The sequence below is a fragment of the Chionomys nivalis genome, chromosome 1 (assembly GCF_950005125.1).
Source record: "Chionomys nivalis chromosome 1, mChiNiv1.1, whole genome shotgun sequence".
NCBI classification, from domain to species: Eukaryota; Metazoa; Chordata; class Mammalia; order Rodentia; family Cricetidae; genus Chionomys; species Chionomys nivalis.
In genome coordinates, this window is record NC_080086.1 from 5,262,164 (window position 1) to 5,280,082 (window position 17,919).

At 49.0% G+C, this 17,919-nt stretch overlaps 2 protein-coding genes across 7 annotated transcripts in view; one reads left to right on the forward strand and one right to left on the reverse strand.

Annotated features, from left to right (window-relative positions):
- Positions 1–3,494, forward strand: part of Dnai7 (dynein axonemal intermediate chain 7) — a 43,981-nt gene extending 40,487 nt beyond the window's left edge. Inside the window, exons 14-16 of the mRNA XM_057785828.1 lie at positions 1,074–1,241; positions 2,288–2,401; positions 3,205–3,494. Coding sequence (XP_057641811.1) covers positions 1,074–1,241; positions 2,288–2,401; positions 3,205–3,477 — 555 coding nt within the window. The 3' untranslated portion in view covers positions 3,478–3,494. The remainder of the gene's footprint in view (positions 1–1,073; positions 1,242–2,287; positions 2,402–3,204) is intronic.
- Positions 3,495–3,639: 145 nt separating this feature from the next.
- Positions 3,640–17,919, reverse strand: part of Irag2 (inositol 1,4,5-triphosphate receptor associated 2) — a 49,640-nt gene continuing 35,360 nt past the window's right edge. For 5 of the 6 annotated variants that reach the window (XM_057771506.1, XM_057771515.1, XM_057771485.1 and 2 more), the window contains 11 exons: positions 16,476–16,539; positions 16,369–16,396; positions 15,891–16,031; positions 13,143–13,277; positions 10,103–10,256; positions 8,165–8,208; positions 7,598–7,660; positions 7,444–7,490; positions 6,922–7,023; positions 5,056–5,163; positions 3,640–4,472 (listed from right to left, as the gene is read on the reverse strand). In XM_057771506.1, coding sequence (XP_057627489.1) covers positions 4,229–4,472; positions 5,056–5,163; positions 6,922–7,023; positions 7,444–7,490; positions 7,598–7,660; positions 8,165–8,208; positions 10,103–10,256; positions 13,143–13,277; positions 15,891–16,031; positions 16,369–16,396; positions 16,476–16,539 — 1,130 coding nt within the window. In that variant the 3' untranslated portion in view covers positions 3,640–4,228. The remainder of the gene's footprint in view (positions 4,473–5,055; positions 5,164–6,921; positions 7,024–7,443; positions 7,491–7,597; positions 7,661–8,164; positions 8,209–10,102; positions 10,257–13,142; positions 13,278–15,890; positions 16,032–16,368; positions 16,397–16,475; positions 16,540–17,919) is intronic. The other variant, XM_057771525.1, reaches the window with a different exon arrangement.

Consider the following 17,919-nt stretch of genomic DNA (forward strand, 5'->3'; position numbering starts at 1 on the left):
GCCCGTCTCCCCCATTCCCTCTGCCTTGCTGAACACTGTTAGAGTACAATCCTAAAGCTAGCCGCCAAGGTCTACTCCCTTAATCGGCCACTTCCTCCTTCTGACTGCCAAGGTCTACTCCCTTAATCAGCCACTTCCTCCTTCTGACCGCCAAGGTCTAGCTGTCAAAGTATTGAAGTCCAACACATAAAACTCCCTTTGGTTCTCCCAATCAACATGAGTAATTGAAACACGCCGCATGGTGGCCCATCCTGACACAGACTGCACCTTTTTCTCCCCCTGCACGGTCATTCGCTGCTGTTTTTCTGCCGGAGACAGAAAGTAGCCACTCTATATAAGTCTTCACCACTTAATAAAGGATCTCTATGTGAAAACGGGTGTTTGGGTGTGGTTTGTGCCTAATCTGGGAGCCCCGCTATGCAGGGGCCAGGGTGGTCTCTTTCAGTGCAGTGCGCATGCATCTTTGGGTTTTACAGGTTGCCCCTGTACAGGTGGCAATCAAGTTCTCAAATAAGATGCAGCTGAACCAAACTGATGAACGCCGCAACTGAGAAATGCATGGTGGATTTTGAGTATTTGGCAAGAAAAAAACCAACTGACTTCATTTTTACACTGGACAGATACTGAGATCATTTAGATCTAGTAGGTTAAATAGGCAGTACTAGCTGCATTCTTATTTTGTACTCCTTCAAAACTGGACAGTTTACAGCATGTTACATCTCACATATGTTAAAAATTAAGAATAAGTCCTAAATTACAATCATGATTGTTTAATGGCTACTTTAATTCAGAATGAACACACAGTGCTCTCACATTTTATACGATGGGTCTGAGGCACCATTCCTAATCCTTCAAGTACCCAGAGGAGCCTTGGAAGTTAGCGAGCTGCCTGAGGCGATGAGGGGACCCTGAGGTGATGGGACCCCAGGCGGGGCTTCCAAATCAGGCCCAAGACATACCAACTGCCCTGTTCAACTGTAGAGTGGCCTATGATTCCAGAACTACCACAGTGAGAAGGCCAAACCTGGCATAATACTGATTAAACCAATTTCTTTTCTTTCCTTGGAATTTAGGAAAACCTCTGCATGTTAGCGTCAATCAAACTGAGAAGCCAGGAGCACCTGTCTCATTTAGAAGGGAAGTGGATGAGGCCCGCGCCCTTCATCATGGCTTTGAAGGAGGCGGGGCTGAACATCTTCCCGACTGTGTACTCTCACTTCTATGTCGTCATCAACAACAAGGTGACCGAGGCTCTCTAAGTTCAGTGGAGTGGGAACCTAGGTGCCGCTGCGGCTAAGCCTCTGGGGGTGGGAGAAAGACCAGACCTGCCATCTCCATGGTCACTGTTAGCAAAAGCAGCCCCAGCCACCGCTCACTTTGTTCATTTTCTTCCCTTCTCCAGTGCTGGGTCTAAAGCTGGGCTGTGACTGTCTTACCCGCGTCACACGTGGTCCCCGCCTGCAGAACCATGTCCTTTGTGGTTTCAGCAGGGTCCCCGTGTCTGTGCTATTCTGTGCTCCTTCTGAATCTGGGCCCCTGGAGAGCAGGAGCTTTGGACTGTTCTAGCAGTCAGCCCGGCACTAGAGTGCCAGGCGTGGGGACTGCCCTGAGTCACGGAAGAGTTCTCTACTGGAGAACACATCTGCCACCTTCTGGTGTCTTTTCACCTTGTCAATAATTGGGTGACCCCTGCCAATCATGTCCCGAAGGGTGTGGACATAAATGCACAGATAGAACAGGTCAGTTTTAGTGACCCGGTGACACAGTTAACTGTGCGCACCACCCTGCTCCTGTCTGTAGAACAGGGCCTGCCCTGGGAGCTGACATTCTAGCAGAGAACGAGGCATAAATAAAGGGGCCTTGCACGTTAGAAAGGCAGAGCAAACAGAGGAGGAGGGAGGCTGGACTGCACAGTCTGGTCCGTGGCAATCTCAGCTGGAAAGTGAGGTGTGCACCCCCGGGGTTGTCTCGGTGGGGTGACGTGGGGGGCTCTTTCTAGGTAGAAAGCCCAGCTGCAACCAGGCCCCACAAGGGAGCAGCCTACTGGCAGGCTGCCGAGGAGCCTGGAATTGTCGGACTAGGAAGGGCGCAGTGTTGGGGACAGCTCACGGAGGACTCTGTAGGCACTGTTCACTTTAGGGCGTGTGCAGAAAGGGAAAGCCGCTGCCTGATTGAGAGTAGAGTCACAAATCTGATGTAAAATTGGAAATAAGGACAAATGACAGAGAGGTGGGGAAGGGAGGCTGGAACACTCGAAGACTGACTGTGCGCACACCCCTCTGGACAGGTCCCCATGGTGGAGGTGAAGGCCTATCGACAAATGGCCCTACTGAGCTCTGCTTTCGCATTCAGATGGAGCAAGTGGAACATGAGCTGCAATTCCTCCAGAGTCGTGTTTAGGGTACAGTATGCAAACCAGGCAACGACCCTGTCTTCCAAAGAGAAGACACCCAGGAAGTGGATGGAACCACCTTCCCCTCCTCTTAAAGGGGAAATTGACATTCAGAATGTTGTGACATTCTGAGTTCTGGTGTGTCAGACCACTGAAAGACTGACTGTCTTTACCGACTCTGATAAGGGATCCATGTGTGCAAGTATCTATGGCTCATGGGCTTCCTGCAGAGTAACTTCCTGACACATTACTGCTGACGCATAGAACAGACACCTTCCCAACTCAAGGCTGACTGATTTTCCCCTGAGCTAGGCTGGAAGCCAGAACCTCATACATACTGTATGTATGTCCCATCACCAAGCTGTTAACTCCCTACCCTCCCCACCACCAGGCTTGGCCATGAGTATGTCAGCATAGAGCAGCCACCATGTTTCTTTCTCTTGTCCCTACTGTGAAAGCTGGGTCTGCATGGTGCGGTCAGTGTCTGTGGGTGGGGTATCCACTGTTGGCTCAGCTTCTAGAGCAGTGCCTGGGTAACATCTGTCTCATGGAGACGTGGGCAGATGCTCCACAGACGCCCCAATGCACATAGCTTTGTGGTTTAAAACTCAGAAATGGGGCATGCAGCGTGGTTTAAAACTCAGAAATGGGGCATGCAGCGTGGTCTCAGCTATGCTGAGCCAGCCTGGTCTACAGAGTGGCCAGCCTGGTCTACAGAGTGACACTATCTTTTAGCTGGGTGATCTGGGGACTCAGCAGCTCCTTTCCTTGTGCATGTCTTGGCGTTCCCAGAACTGAAATTCTCTCTCCAGATGAAGGAAGGCCTGGCAGAGGAAGCAGAGGAGCATCTCTGGGCCCTCCTCATGTTCAGCGGTGACAGGGCACAGTTGCTGAAGATCAGGGAAGACAGCGAGGTATTCTCCGAGGCCCTCAAGGAGGAAACTGAGTTTCACTCTACTTTGTACCACATGGCGAAGGACTTTGCCTCCCCAGAGGCAATGGAGAAGGTGAGGCACTCAAATTGCCAGTTCATCGACTCCGTGTGCCACATGCTGCTGTCCACCCGGGTTCTTAGCTTTTCCTAGTCTTCAGGCCCGTGTGACAGCTGGTGGGACCCTCAGACCCCAGGAGGGGTCAGGTATTTGTCCGAGCGCTGCTGTCACAGACTACCGAGACGGTCTAAAGCACTCCGTATTCACGTTTCTCTGCATGAGATTGGAGTAGTTCTTTATTTTGATACATTTCAATAAAAGCACTATGTCTCTCTGTCTCAGAAAGCTCGCTGAAATACCCTAGGCGGCATCCCCTCCCTGTGCTAAATAGCTGGGGAACTAGAATATCTCAGCAGCTCTGAGAACCCTGTAGACAGAGGTTTCTGTCCCGCCTGATTCTGCAGCCATTCAGCCCCAAAGAAACACACAGAGGTCTACATTAATTATAAACTGGTTGGCCTCTTACGTCAGGCTTCTTACTAACTCTTACATCTTAAATTAGCTCATAATTCTTGTCTATGTCAGCCACGTGACTTGGCACCTTTCATTGGTGAGGCATTCTCATCTTGCTTCCTCTGTGTCTGGCTTCCTCTGTGACGAAGGCAGACTAAGCCTTTCCTTTTCCCAGAATTCTCCTGTTCTGGTCACCCCGCCTATACTTCCTGCCTGGCTACTGGCCAATCAGCATTTTATTAAACCAGACAAGTGACAAATCTTTACAGAGTACAAAACCACTGTCCCGCAGCAAGCCCTGGTTTCATGCTATAACTACTTGAATATTGCTACTTCATGAACCTCAGAGGGAACTGTTAAAAACAGAACGGCACATTTGGCTGTGCTGCGGTCAGACCGGTGGATGCCCATTGTGCCTGAGTCTGGTAAGCGGCCATAAGATGTGTTCCAGAGACATCCAGGCGCTGCCTTCCTGTGCGGGCGCAGCCTCCACCGCCGTCTGGAAGAACTGGCCGGTGAGGAAGCTCATGAACGCTGCAAACAGTACGATGAGGACCAAGAAGAGCCAGAGTACCCTGTTGGCTCTTCTGAAGGACGCCTGCAGGTGAGTGGCCCAGGACGTCACCGAGCTGCAGCTGTGAGGAGAGCACAGGGGAGGGGCAGTCACCGCGTGCGGAGCCTGGAGACTCGCCTCTGCTGGTGGCAGTAAGCCCCGACAAGGCTGCCTTAACTGCGCCTTAGGACGGAGCCCTGGTTTAGGGTACAGTCTGCGCCCCCTCCCCCTTTCATGACTATTAGAATGAAAGGAATAGCCGGCTACAATGTGGGGTCTGTGACATGGGCACTAACGCATTTATCCTTTCGAATGCACGTCCCAATGAACCAGCTCCCTTCCATGCTCAAGTAAGCTGGAGAAAACCAACCTTCACACCACCTTACTGGCCTCTGCACCAGTCCCCAGGCTGTTTGTCTGGGACTGAGCCTGGGACTGAGAGCCTGGGACTGAGCCTGGGACCAAGCCACGGCCGCCTGGCTCCAGAGTCAGGTTCCTGCACTTCATAGAGCAGTGTCAGGGGAGCTGCTGCCATGGACCACCACCACCACGCTGTGGTCCATCTTAGTCATAACAATCCACACGCCTGTCTAGAAAGCAGTTTGAGTGCCATGGCTAGCCCTGTGTTCTTCATCCCCGCCCTCCACAGTGAGTGAGCGTCTTACACTGCCCCGCTGTCCCAGGTGGAGGGGCTGCTTCTCTTTTCAGAAAGGCTGGCCTTCCTGGTCGTCTCCACTGCCTCTTCTCCCGGTGGTTCAGGGGCATCTCGGGTTCTGCAAATAGGTTTTGAAACCAATGATAATGTGCTATGTTTACAAACCATCACTGAGGTCTCAAATTCTAAATGTTAGATCACCAAACTTAGAGAAATTTCAGATAACTTCTGTGTAGTATGCTGGCCAGTGACACCCACAAGAGGAAATTCAAGATTCTAAGTGATCCTTAACCACTTCTGCTCAATAGTGCGGCTCCGTGTGCCCCTCCTGGACCATCCTTCAGCGGCCTGTTGGTGGCCCATTTCCTGAACCGGTAGCTCCTGTTTCGGTGTCTCCTGGGAGCAGCCTATGCACTTACTTCCTGGTAGAGCCTTGGCAGGCCTCACCCTTGGAGTGGTCCTTCTGTCTCTGCCTCCTCAGAGCAGGGGACCCTAGGCATACTCTTCTGGCTTCTTTTTGATAGTGTTTGGATCGGTGCTGACTTGGAATATGGTCCAAGTGCCGTTCCTCTAAACATGTTAATTTAAAAAGCAGATGAAAATATTCTGAATGTGAAGCTAGCTGAAACTGGTACTTTGAGCCCTAGGAAGTGTCTAGACTGCGTGCATTTTAAATCATAACCTAGAGAGGGCGCCCTCCACCTAAGCAAACTGACCTAACTAATGGCTCCTGGTTCAATTTGAATTTTGAAATCCTTAGCTCATGACGCCCATGATTGCCAGAGGAGAGTGTCTAAGGAGGAGGGGACATGAGGGGACAGGTCCCATGAGCGTCTTCATCTCTGTCTTTGTTTACAAGGACTGAGTGAAGTCGTAGGCAAGGAGTCTTTGAAGGAAGCCCTTGTCATTTTCCCTACGTAGCTCAGGCCGTCACTATAAATGGGGAGCATGTGCCTGTGATGTCAGAGCAGACCGTCACCATAGCTAGATGGGGACACGGGCTGCAGGGTCCCGGGATGTGTGAGATGCCTGTGTTGTCTCTTCCTGGTCTTAGGGCTGAGCAAGTGTGCTGGAGGCGCTCAGGGATATGTTTAAAATCCCTTAAATGAGAGACCTGAGGGAGAAGTTATAATAGGTGACCAAATGGACCAAATAAGGTGGCGTGAGAGGCAGTGGCATCGAGTTACCTCACCCTTTGCCCTCTGGTTTTCACTGTGGAAGCATACAGCATATTTTAACTCATTAAACTCGCTAAACATATTCTAGACATGTGGTGACACCTGTGATCCCAACATTCAGAAGTCTGAGATAGGAGGATTGCTTTTAGTTTGAGGCCAGCTAGGACTACATAGCAGCCCCTGTGTGTCAAAAAGACAAACTCTGCTGAGCAGAGAATGAAATGTCTCTCCTTTACACAAGACAGACATCACAAAGGGCATATGTTACACATGCAAACATATTCTCTACCCATTCTGGTTTAGTACTCTATGGTGATGGAGATTTTAGTTTTGTGACCCTGGCAATGGGCACGCCTAGGTCTGGGAAATTCCAGGGAGTTATTTAACTCAAAGTACTGCCACACCGAGGGCCAGAGGAGCCACCGTGTTCCCAAACGACATTTATAAAGTGGTTCAGAGTCTTTCCGTCCTTCTGCAGGCCTCAGCTCACACCAGACTGATGGACATGTCATGACAGATCACTGCAGGCCTCAATTCACACCAGATCCCTCGGCAGGCCTCAGCTCACACCAGACTGACGGACATGTCATGACAGATCACTGCAGGCCTCAACGCACACCAGACTGATGGACATGTCATGACAGATCACTGCAGGCCTCAGCGCACACCAGGTTCACGTCACGCCACAAGTCACCTACTTCACGTCACATTTCTCGTCGTCAGCGTCTGCCCAGGAATAGGTGCTAATAAATCGGTGTAGCGAGGGGCGGTGCTCACTCTGCTTTGTCCCCAAAATTCTCCTACACAAAGACAATGGCCATGTGATCAGCAAAGCTGTTCCTGCTGCCAGTGTGTCCCCCAACTCTCAAGTCAGTGCAGAAATCACACTGTAACCCTTATTCCCCAGTGCAGCTGCCACAACAGAATGCCACTTTTTTTTTGTGTGTGGTTTTTCAAGACAGGGTTTCTCTGTAACTTTGGAGCCTGTCCTGGAACTAGCTCTTGTAGACCAGGCTGGCCTCGAACTCACAGAGATCCGCCTGCCTCTGCCTCCTGAGTGCTGGGATTAAAGGCATGCGCCACCGCCTGACCTGAATGCCAGTTTTAATGTCTGCACTGCTCACACTCTGAGCAAATCTAAGGTTATTGTCAATGTCCATCTGCTTGAGCCCCGCTCTCGGCTTGCATGGGTTCCCAGAGTGGGCATAGGTCACACTTACCAGCTGCTCGACCGCCGACTGAATCTGTCGTTTTCTACCCCAGATACCTTCGGAGGGCCGAGAAATGGTAAGATAGAGTTGAGTGAAGAATTATGTTTGGGTCATAGGGACAGACGAGTTTACTTCCAAGGCAGAGGCCTCCAAGTGCACTTACCATCCCTATATTTCCAAGATTCCTGGGTAAAGAGGCAATAGTCACTCTTCGAAGAGATGATGGCTACAGAGGAGAGAGAAGTACGATTAGAACATTGGGGGAGGGGGTGTTATGTCCTCTGCACGCTGCTCGCCACCTCGCTCAGCTCTCAGGAAGCAGGGGAGCGTTCGAGGGCACTGCATGGAAAATCACCTTCCGGAACTTCCGTCTCCCCCAGCCTTGGCTTTATGACTTCTGCCATCCAAGAGTGAGGTCTCTTACCTAGGCTTTCACGGATCTGTCTTCAGCTCACACCGAACACCTTTGCTGTTGGGTCACACTGTGCGTGTTTGCACTGAGAAACGTGCTTATGTTTATGATCATTTTCCCTGTATTTTTCTAAAAGACTAGCTGTATTGCAATTTAACCAAATGTGTTTTTGCTTCTCTTTTGTTACCTTCCATTCTCTGCTTAGAAGATTTAAATCCCAGTTCTGTGACTTCAGTAAAAGGTGCATCATTTCAAATACCATCTCAACATCCTATGAGCATTTTGTCAGTATTTTTTAATTATGAAATTAGTAATTACCTTGGAATTTAGAGAAGATGAACGCTTTTTAATCTGACAGTCATCTAAAAGGAAACATTACCACGTTAAAATTTTCTGAGAATTGTGTATGTTCTCCCTGCGTGTATGTCTGTGTACCACATCTGAGCCCCCCCATATCTGACCCCCCCACATCTGACTCCCCACACCAGACCCCCCCACATCAGATCCCCACATATAACCTCCCACATCTGACCCCTCACACCAGACCCCCACATCTGACCCCCCCATATCATCCCCCCCACATCTGACCCCTCACATCTGACCCTCCATATCAGCCCCCCATATCAGCCCCCCACATCTGACCCCCGCATCTGACCCCCTACACCTGACCTCTCTGCACCTGTCCCCTCACATCTGACCCCCAACTGACCCCCCATCTGACCCCCCCATCTGACCCCCCATATCTGACCCCCCATATCTGACCCCCCAGCCCCCTAAAACTGAGTCACAGTTAGCTGTGAGCCACTGTGTGGGTGTTGGGACACTGCAAGAGCAGCTTAACCACTGGGCCATCTCTCTGGTCACCTGTTTTTACATTTTAAACTCACACGTGCATCTCTGTCAAGTAAAGGTCATAAACGGTTTATGACGACTCTGGAGGTTAAGACAGGAGAATTGCTGTGGCCAGTCTTGGTTACAGAGCCACACTGTCTCAAACCCTAAACCAAGACTCTAGGAACTACTCACAAAGATGTTTAATTTGTTCTATTTTGTGGCACTAGGCTTGAGCTCAGGGACTTCCTACGCGTCTGGCAAGTGCTCAACCCCTGAGCAATATCTCCAGCCCTGACAGCCCCCATATAAACCACTAACGTTCCTGCAGCTGTCTACAGTGCCTGCTAGCATGCATAAGAACAGCCAATATTGCTGCTCTTCAAAGAGGGAGCATTACTAAAGTAAGAATTCTGTTCAGAAGAGCTCATACTGTTTACTCTAAACCATCGAGGGCTGGAGAGACGGCTCAGTTGCTAAGAGCGGTGGCTGCTCTCGCAAAGGACCCACGTTCAATCCCTAGCATCTATGTGAGGCTCACAAACATCTTTGTCCAGTTCCAGAAGGTCAGGCACCCTGGCCTCCACGGGCACTGCATGCACACACATACAAGCAGTCATACCCACAAAATAAAAAGAAGTAAATCTAAAAAAAAATCCTAAGATTTATAGAAACCACATGTTCTCATCTGTCTCCCAATCTAGGATCAATAACTCCCTCAAGAATCCAAACTATGAGGTGGGAGCGGTTCGTTTATTACACATTATCATATGTGTAGAAAGAACCAGCTCTAATGCACCCTGGCTAGACATTAGAGTCTTCTTAAGGAGTGGGACGAAGGGCCTCGTCTCTGTGATCCAAAGTGAATTAATGGATTCTGAGGACAACACAAAGAACCCGCGGTGTCTCTCTGTTTTTTCCTTGATATTTTATATAAAACACAGGAACAAGATTTTTTTCCTAATATAAACTGAACTTAATGATCCTATTAAATGATGCAGCAAGACAGTGAGGGATCATGAAAGAGAATATTAAGAAATCATAACTATTATCTTTTAAAATTAAAACTACGTAGGCCAGGCGTGATGGTGCACACCTTTAATCCCAGTACTTGGGAGACAGAGGCAGGTGGATCTCTAAGTTTGAAGTAGTCTGCGTCCACATAGGGAGTTCCAGGAAAGCCACGTCTATATAGAGAGATCCTGTCCATGAGGAAGGAGGAAGGAAGAAGAAAGAAGAAAAAAGAAGGAAGAAACTAAAACTGTGTGTGTGTTCACTTAAATGTGGGTGCAGTTGCCCATTGAGGCCAGTAGAGGGCATCAGATCCCCTGGAACTGGAGTTGCAGGCTGCTGTAAACTAAGGACATGGTTTCTGGGACCCAAGATGAGCAGCAAACAGTCTTAGCCGCGAAGGCAGCACATCACCGTTACCCTCATCTTCCAGAGGGGTGAAGGACCTCTCGTTCTGCAGCAGAACCTGCTTCAGCTCCTCCAGCTCGGTGTGCTCTTTGGCATACATCCTCTTCAAGTTCTCCACGTGCTGAATCATGACTTCCACCGCCTTGCTCACCCGGCTTTCCTGCAAGAGTCAGCTTCCTTCAGCAACACCATCCTCAGCGCAGCGCTCAGGTAAAACGCACTGAGGCCTGCAGGGTAGCTTGGTGAATGAAAAGCCCGCATGCAAGCCCAAAGGCCTGAGTCCATCTCTACTGCCCACACTGCAGGACAAAGCCAGCTCTCCCAAGTTGCCCCCTGACCTACACATGGGCACTGCAGCAAACATGTACACACACCCACACACACATGCATGCACCCACACAGGTACACACACACACACAAGCTGCTTGTTAAAGAATAAAGTATTGGAAGGATTAGAATTTGACATAAGCAGGACCATTTTGGAAACTACTGTGTTTATAGAGGTTGGGAGTGGGCAGTGACTTAGGTGCTGTGATAGACATGCCAACAGCAATTGTGGCTGTATTCTCTTGCTGGTCTGAAGATAGAGCAACGAGGCATGTTTTAACAACTGATGCAGGAGATAGGAGTGTTGAAAGTCTCCCCCATCTGGTGTGGGAGGTCCTTCTGTCTATGTGTTGATTTTATTGGTTAATGAACAAAGAAACTGCTTTGAGCCCATGACAGGGAAGAACAAAACTAGGTGGGGAAGCTAGGCTGCATGCTGGGAGAAAGAAGGGCAGAGTCAGAGAGACACCATGCATCCACGGCCGGAGGTAGACGTGCTAAAACTTTGTTGGTAGACCACGACCTCGTGGTGATGCACAGATTAATGGAGATGGGTTAAATTAAGATGTAGGAGTTAGCAAATAAGAAGCCGGAGCTAATGGTCCAAGCAGTGATTTAATTATTACAGTTTCTGTGTGGTTATTTCCGTTCTGGGCGGCTGGGACAAACAAGTTGCTCTCCTTGCAACACCCATCAAATCTCCACTAGTCCCGGCCTGTGCCACTAGGACTGGGGGAGGGAGGCAGTGGGTAGGGAAAGGGCCCGAGGGTCTGTGGATTTAAGCAGGCTAAGTGCAGCATGTATCAGGCATCTGGGAAGAAATGCCAGGTGCCATCAGGACCTTGAGACAGAAGATGACGTGAAACTCAGAAATCTGAGGGTCACCTTGGTTTTGTGAGCATGTGGGTGGATATACACCACCTCTCTGCCTCCTCCATCTTACAATGTGCACCTGTGAAATGGTTCTGTAAACTCAGAAGAACTCGTAAAAGGGGTTTCGGTTGGCAGGATTGAGGCTTATGTTTCTGGGTAATCTGGGACAGGATGGGATCTTGTGTAGAGGTAATATGGCTGCCCTTAGTGCAGGAGAATGACTGTCTACAGCTGTGGAAGGTGGGCAGCATATGGGTTCTTACAGTAGGTTCAAGTCAGAGGCAGTTCCCTCCCTCTGCGTCAGTTCTCTAGTAGCAAAGTCACTATTTGACGGTGAACACAGGAAAGGCACGGTGGTGGTTTGAAGACAAGATGTGAAGCTGACTTAGAAGGGACAGTAAGCTCCCGGGCCCCACGTGAAGCATTCAGTGTAAGTGAAGAGCTCAGTCAGCACAGGTGAGCGTGAGTCAGCACAGGTGAGCGTGAGTCAGCACAGGTGAGCCTGAGTCAGCACAGGTGAGCCCAAGTCAGTACGGGTGAGCCTGAGTCAGCTCGGGTGAGCCTGAGTCAGCTCGGGTGCACTGTTTTCCCTCTGATATGGGCTGGTAAGGGAGTGGTTTGAAACATGGAAGGTGGAAAGGGTTCATGCGGTAGGGAACTCTGGATCTGATCATAGAGTTTAAAGCTTGGTCAAGAAAGAAGATGGGAAAATATGGGATGGAAAGTGTGGGGAGGCAGAGGCTGACCAAAACACATGTCCATCATCATAGCAAGAAAGCTATGGATCATGCTTAAAAGGAAAACATGTCACTCAGGCACCCGGTAAGCATGCGACCGAGAAACAGATGCAGACGCAAAGTTGATGGGGGTAGGTGAGGCAGCTGACAGAGACACCTGGGTTTTTAAAGCCTTGTGCACACATAACTTTAATCCAAATAAAGATCAACAGCATCCCCAACTGAGGGGTCGAAAACACGAGGCTGGATAACACACTGTCAGACTGAAGCCTCCAACACGTTAAGTGTCTTCCTAAGGAAACCTTAGCCCATCTGTTTGGTGCCGATTTTCAGAAGTCTCCTGGGAACTGGTCAGGATGCACACTTGAAATCCTACTCTGTATAACACTCAAACAAAAGCAGATAGGAGGGTAGGCAGGGGTGACCAAGGAAACCACAGTCAGCATTGAGCATCTGGAGGGAACAAAGCCCCGCTGCTCAGGCATTCTGGAAGCTGCAGTTGCATCAGTGACGCAGGCCCCAGGGCCCTTTCCCAACCACCACACATGTGCACTGATGTGGGTCGGTGTCCTTGGAGTCCCCTGGTTCATTATTCTATCATTTGTGTTGTGCTTCCGACTCCCTCCATGGGAGTAAAAACAAAACAAACACAAAAACAAAAACCAAACAAAACAACAACAAAAAGCTCAACAACAACAACAAAAACCCTTCATGGGTTTTTCAAGATGAGCGTGGGAGAAACACCCTAAAAAGGAAGTGGGTCTATTGTGATCTGGGAGAGAAGGGCTTACATCTCACCCTGGAATACACTTCTGCAAACCCACAATGCAGACTACACAGGGCCATGCCTCCCTCTTTGAGTCAGCCAGTTCCCACCCCATCTCTGCCTCTTTTCCTCTCTCTTTCCTGCCTTGCATCCCTGGCTGGCCCGGAACTCGGTGCAAACTAAACTGGGTTTGGACTCACAAAGATGCATTTGCCTCTGCATACCCGGTGCTGGGTTTAAAGGCTTAAACCCACACCTGGAAGCCCAGAAGTGTTCGAAAATGTCTTCTTATTCTGTAGCCCACACTCTGCGGGAGCACAAAGACTCTCAGCTCCACTGTTACCTGATTGATGGCCCCCAGCATCTCCGCCCTGCTGGCCACACGCATCGCACACTGGCTGAGAAATGTTATACTCTTCTCCAGCTTCTTAATGATCTCTTGAGCCTGGTTGTCGTCGTCACATAGAGGCGCTAATGACTGTGGGGAGCAAAGCATTAAAACACGTGCTCGGCAGAGTTTCTCACACCAGCTAAACCGCTTTCAGATCTAAGCATCCGATGAAGAGCAGAGAGCACCGCCAAAGCCCAGCGGTGCAGGGCATCTAAACACTGTGCTGGGTCATAGGTACACAATGCCTAGTCTCCCCCTTCCTGCTGTGTTACCCCCATATGTGCTCATTTTCCTCCATGGCTCACAACACAGGATGAGATAAACAGATAATGCCCGTAAATGGAAAGTGTTGCATGAGGACAAAATAACTCTTTCAGAGGAGAATCACAATAATTTGAACTGGATCAAGACTGATTTTAGAATCACCTAGGAGACACCCCATTGGGTGTATCTGTGGTAGTGCTTCCAGAGAGGAGGGAAGACCACTTCTGAATATGGGGACCACCATCCCACGCCTGGGGCTCCCCACTGAATAAAAGGAGGAAAAGGAGGAAGCCAGCTATGGTAGTTTAAATGAGAATGACCCCCATTAGTTCATATATTTTAATACTCGGTCCTTAGTTGGCAGAACTATTTGGGAAGGATTAGGAGGTGCAACCTTGCTGGAGGAGGTATGTCACTAGGAGTGGGCTTTGAGGTTTCAGAAGTCCACACATCCCAGGTAGCTCCCTGTCCCGAGGATGGGATGTGAGCTCAGCCACTGGTCCAGCAACCATGCCTGCCTGCCATGCCCCCTGCCACGGTATATATATGAGAGAGAGAGAGAGAGAAAAAGAGTAGGTGGAGTGATGTGGGAGTCCCCTCTGTATGCTGTGATTACCATTGATGAATAAAGAAACTGCCTTGGCCTGTTGATAAAGCGGAACTTAAGTAGGCGGGGAAAACTAAGCTGAATGCAGGGAGAAAGGAAGTAGAATCAGAGAGACGCCATGGAGCTGCCACCAGAGTCAGACATGCTGAAACTTTGCCAGTAAGCCACTGCCACATGGTGATACACAGATTAATGGAGATGGGTTAAATTAATATGTAAGAGCTAGCCAATAAGAAGCTAGAGCTAATGGCCAAGCAGTGATTTAATTAATACAGTTTCTGTGTGGTTATTTCGGTTCTGAGCAGCCAGGATGAACAAGCGGCTCCTTGCAACAGCGGAGTAAAAAAGAGACACCAATATTCAAAAGCAACACAAGAATCAGTTGTGTTTCTGTGTACTGACACTTCTTAAAATAATAAACCAAGAAAACAATTTATTTAAAAGAAATATTACAAAGAATATAACACCCCGAAATAAACCAAAGCAAAGAAGTAGAAGACTTATTCCTTGAAACCTATAACACATAGACACAAATGGAAAGGTTGATAGAGACCTTATGACCAAGCAATCTGTCTGTGGAATTTCAACAGTATCATCTGGGAGTGAGCAGAAGTAGAGCGATGTGGGGGCTTGGGGAGCACAGCTCAGGGTTAGACCATGGGCCTCACATTCCTGAGACTCTGATACTGATCCCTACCACTAAAATGTATGAAAAAGAAAAAAATGTTGAGGAATATTTAACTATGTAAAGATGTGTTGCTGTTTCACTTTGCCTGCCTAAGGCACCTGATTGGTCTAATATAGAGCTAAACAGCCAATAGCTAGGCAGGAGAGGGGTAGGCAGGGCTGGTGGAAGGAGGGGATAAGTAGAAGGAGAGAACAAGGATGAAGAGAACAATAAAGACGTGGGGGGGCGGGGCAGGTAGCTGGACAAAGAAGAAGAGAACAGTAGAGCATACAGAAAGAAAACTCAAAAGCCCTGAGGTAAAACATAGATAAAAAAAAAAAAAGAAAGGTTAAGTTATAAGAGCTAGCCAGAAACGAGCATAGGTTGAACATTCAAAGTTTGAAGTCTCCGTGTTATGAATTGGGAGCTGATTGGTGGCCCAAGAGAAAAAGGCTGGCACAAAAGCTACCCTAAAATTAGGGTCGTCTATCAAGGAAGAGTGAACAGCTAAAGCGACTTAATGAGAGGTCAGAATCAGAGGCGCCATGCTTTCTGGTTCTAAACCATGGACACAGTTGGCGAGGTGGCTCAGTAAGAGTGAGCACCAACTCGCATGACTTGGGTCAAACACCAGGACCCACATGGTGGAAGGAGAAAATTCCCTCAAGTGTGAGCCATGGCATGGCCCCCAATAAATACAACTGACTCCTGACCTTCATACGTGCTCCGTGTTATGTGCCCCCCACATACAAAATAAGCAAGCATAATAATTTTTGAAGAACATAGTACACACCACTTCTAGTAATTCATGTGGGATGGTACTGGAACGAACACATAGACTACAGAACACACCAGAAGACCAGAAAACAACTCATGTCTGTGGTCAAATGATCTGTGAGAAGGAAACCAAAAACACACAACAGAGAAGGGATGTGTCTTCCAGAAACAGCGCTGAGAAAAGTGTGTATATCCATATGCCTAAGTATGGAACTGGACTCCTATACCATGTACAACAAAACAAAACAGACAGTAACTATATGGCTGGTTATGTGGCTCACGGCTGTGGTCCAAGCACTGGAAGTGGCTGAGGCCAGACAGGGAGAGGGAGAAGCAGGGGTAAACCTGTAAGCATGTGACTACTGTTCCCCAAGCATCCGCTCACCTCTAAGAGCTTTAAACAGTTGGTAATCTCCTTCTTCAAGTTTTCCTCCGCCAGGTCCCGGGACCTCTCTTCAAGTTTGACTCTCTTCTCCAGCGTAAACCAGTCACACTTAAGGCCCAAAGACAGCCTGAGAAACTCTGCCTGTGGCCGCAACAGTGAGGACGAGAAAAGCAGTTAGAGCAGATCCATGTCTCAAAGGGTGAAGCCAAGCTGGACATCCTCCTCCCCTGGAATCTTAGGCTGGAACATGGAAGCTTTGCCTACACTTAGGCTGGTAACTGGCTTGTGCAAAACCATCATGGGACCATAAGTACAGAGAGAGGGGCAGAAGAGGGAGGGGAGTAGGAGAAAGGGAGGGAGAGAGGAAAGAGAGAAAAGATGGAGGGGGAGAGAAGGGGAAGGGGGAGGGAGGGAGGGAGGGGAGGATGGAGGGGAGGGGACGGAGGGAGTAGAAGGCAGTCATTTGCTTTGAACTCACCTCCACCTCCTTCTCACTAGCTGAAGTGCTGCGGAGGAGACAGAGAACTCACATGTGTATGACCCAAGGGGAAAATGGCCTCCACACCCAGTGTGAGGGAGACTTACTTCTCACGCTGCTGAAAGCTGACTAACTTTGCAGGTGCTTTGGGAGGCGGGGAAACCTCAGTTTCTGCGAAAAGACGAAGTACCAGATTAAAAACAGTTAACATCCCAAAGCCCATTTCCACCCAAAGCTATTCTGTCCCAGCCTCACTAAAACGTATTTCATTTAAATGTCCGAGGTGACAGGCAGCTAAGGCACTTGCTCACACAGTAAGAGAATCAGCTAAGCCACCGCTAGGAGCACACAGACTTGTACCTCAGGGCATCAGTGATGTGTGAAAACCAAAGACAGCCCAGAGTCAGAGCGCTCTGATGCCCTCTTGACATTTCAGCTCACCACATGAGACCCACTGCCTTCGTGCCCCTCTGCTGTCCTGGTCCAGCCTTTGAAAGCAGCAGTAACAACGCTGATAACAAGGGTGTTTGTCTAGAATCACCACGGAAACAGAACTCCGAGGCACATCTGCGAGGGAGCTCCTAGATTGGTCAGATGACCTGTGGTGCCACCTTTGCATGTTAGGGGGGCACCATCCCATGGGCTGGAGTCCCAGACTAAGTGAACAGAAAGTGAGCCAAGCACCAGCGTTTGTCTGCTTCCTGGTTGTGTGCTCAGGGGACCAGCGGCCCCACGCACGCTCCTGTTGTGAGGCTTTCCCCATCACAATGGAAGGATGGTATCCGTCAAGGTACAAACCTTCCCTCCTATAAGCTGCTTTTCTCTTAATTTTTTGCTACACCTTGAAGAAAAGTAACTGATACAAAGAACATTGATGAACACGGCATCAATCTCACCGTTCCAGGACAATCTCTCTGTCATGACAGTTTTCTTTGTGACGGCTTGGAAACATGAATGACATTGGCTTTAGGGTTGACAACACTTGGCTTAGAGCCAAACTTTGGCTCTCAGATGTATGATGCAACCAAACCACGACCTTGTCGAACCATCTACACGATAGGACGTGATTTTCTGTAACTACTGAGTCACGTGAGGACATCACAGCTAACCCACAGTGGCAAATAGTTGCACTAATTTCCTGAGGCTATGGAACCACTGTTTACCTGCCTTGCCTTGCATTTGGAGGGCTGAAATTAGGCAGCTAGCAAGCTGAATGCTCAGATTATGATGATAGTATTCTTTCAATAAGGTTTGCTTGTTTGGTTTTTGTTTTGGGGGTTGTTTTGTATTTTGTTTTTGTTTGGGGGTTATTTTGAAGACAGGGTCATATGCACCCCAGCATGACTGTGAGCACACTGTTTATCTAAAGCTGACCTTCAGCTGCTGACCTTCCTGCTTCCACTTAGAGTGCCACCATTAGAGATATGAGATATGAGCCATCAGGCCTGTTTCATGGGATGCTGGGCAGTCAGACCCAAGGGTTCTATTGGCTGATCTTATCCCAGGGTACAGAATGTATTGCATGTAAGTGGCCGACACAGCTTTGCCTAT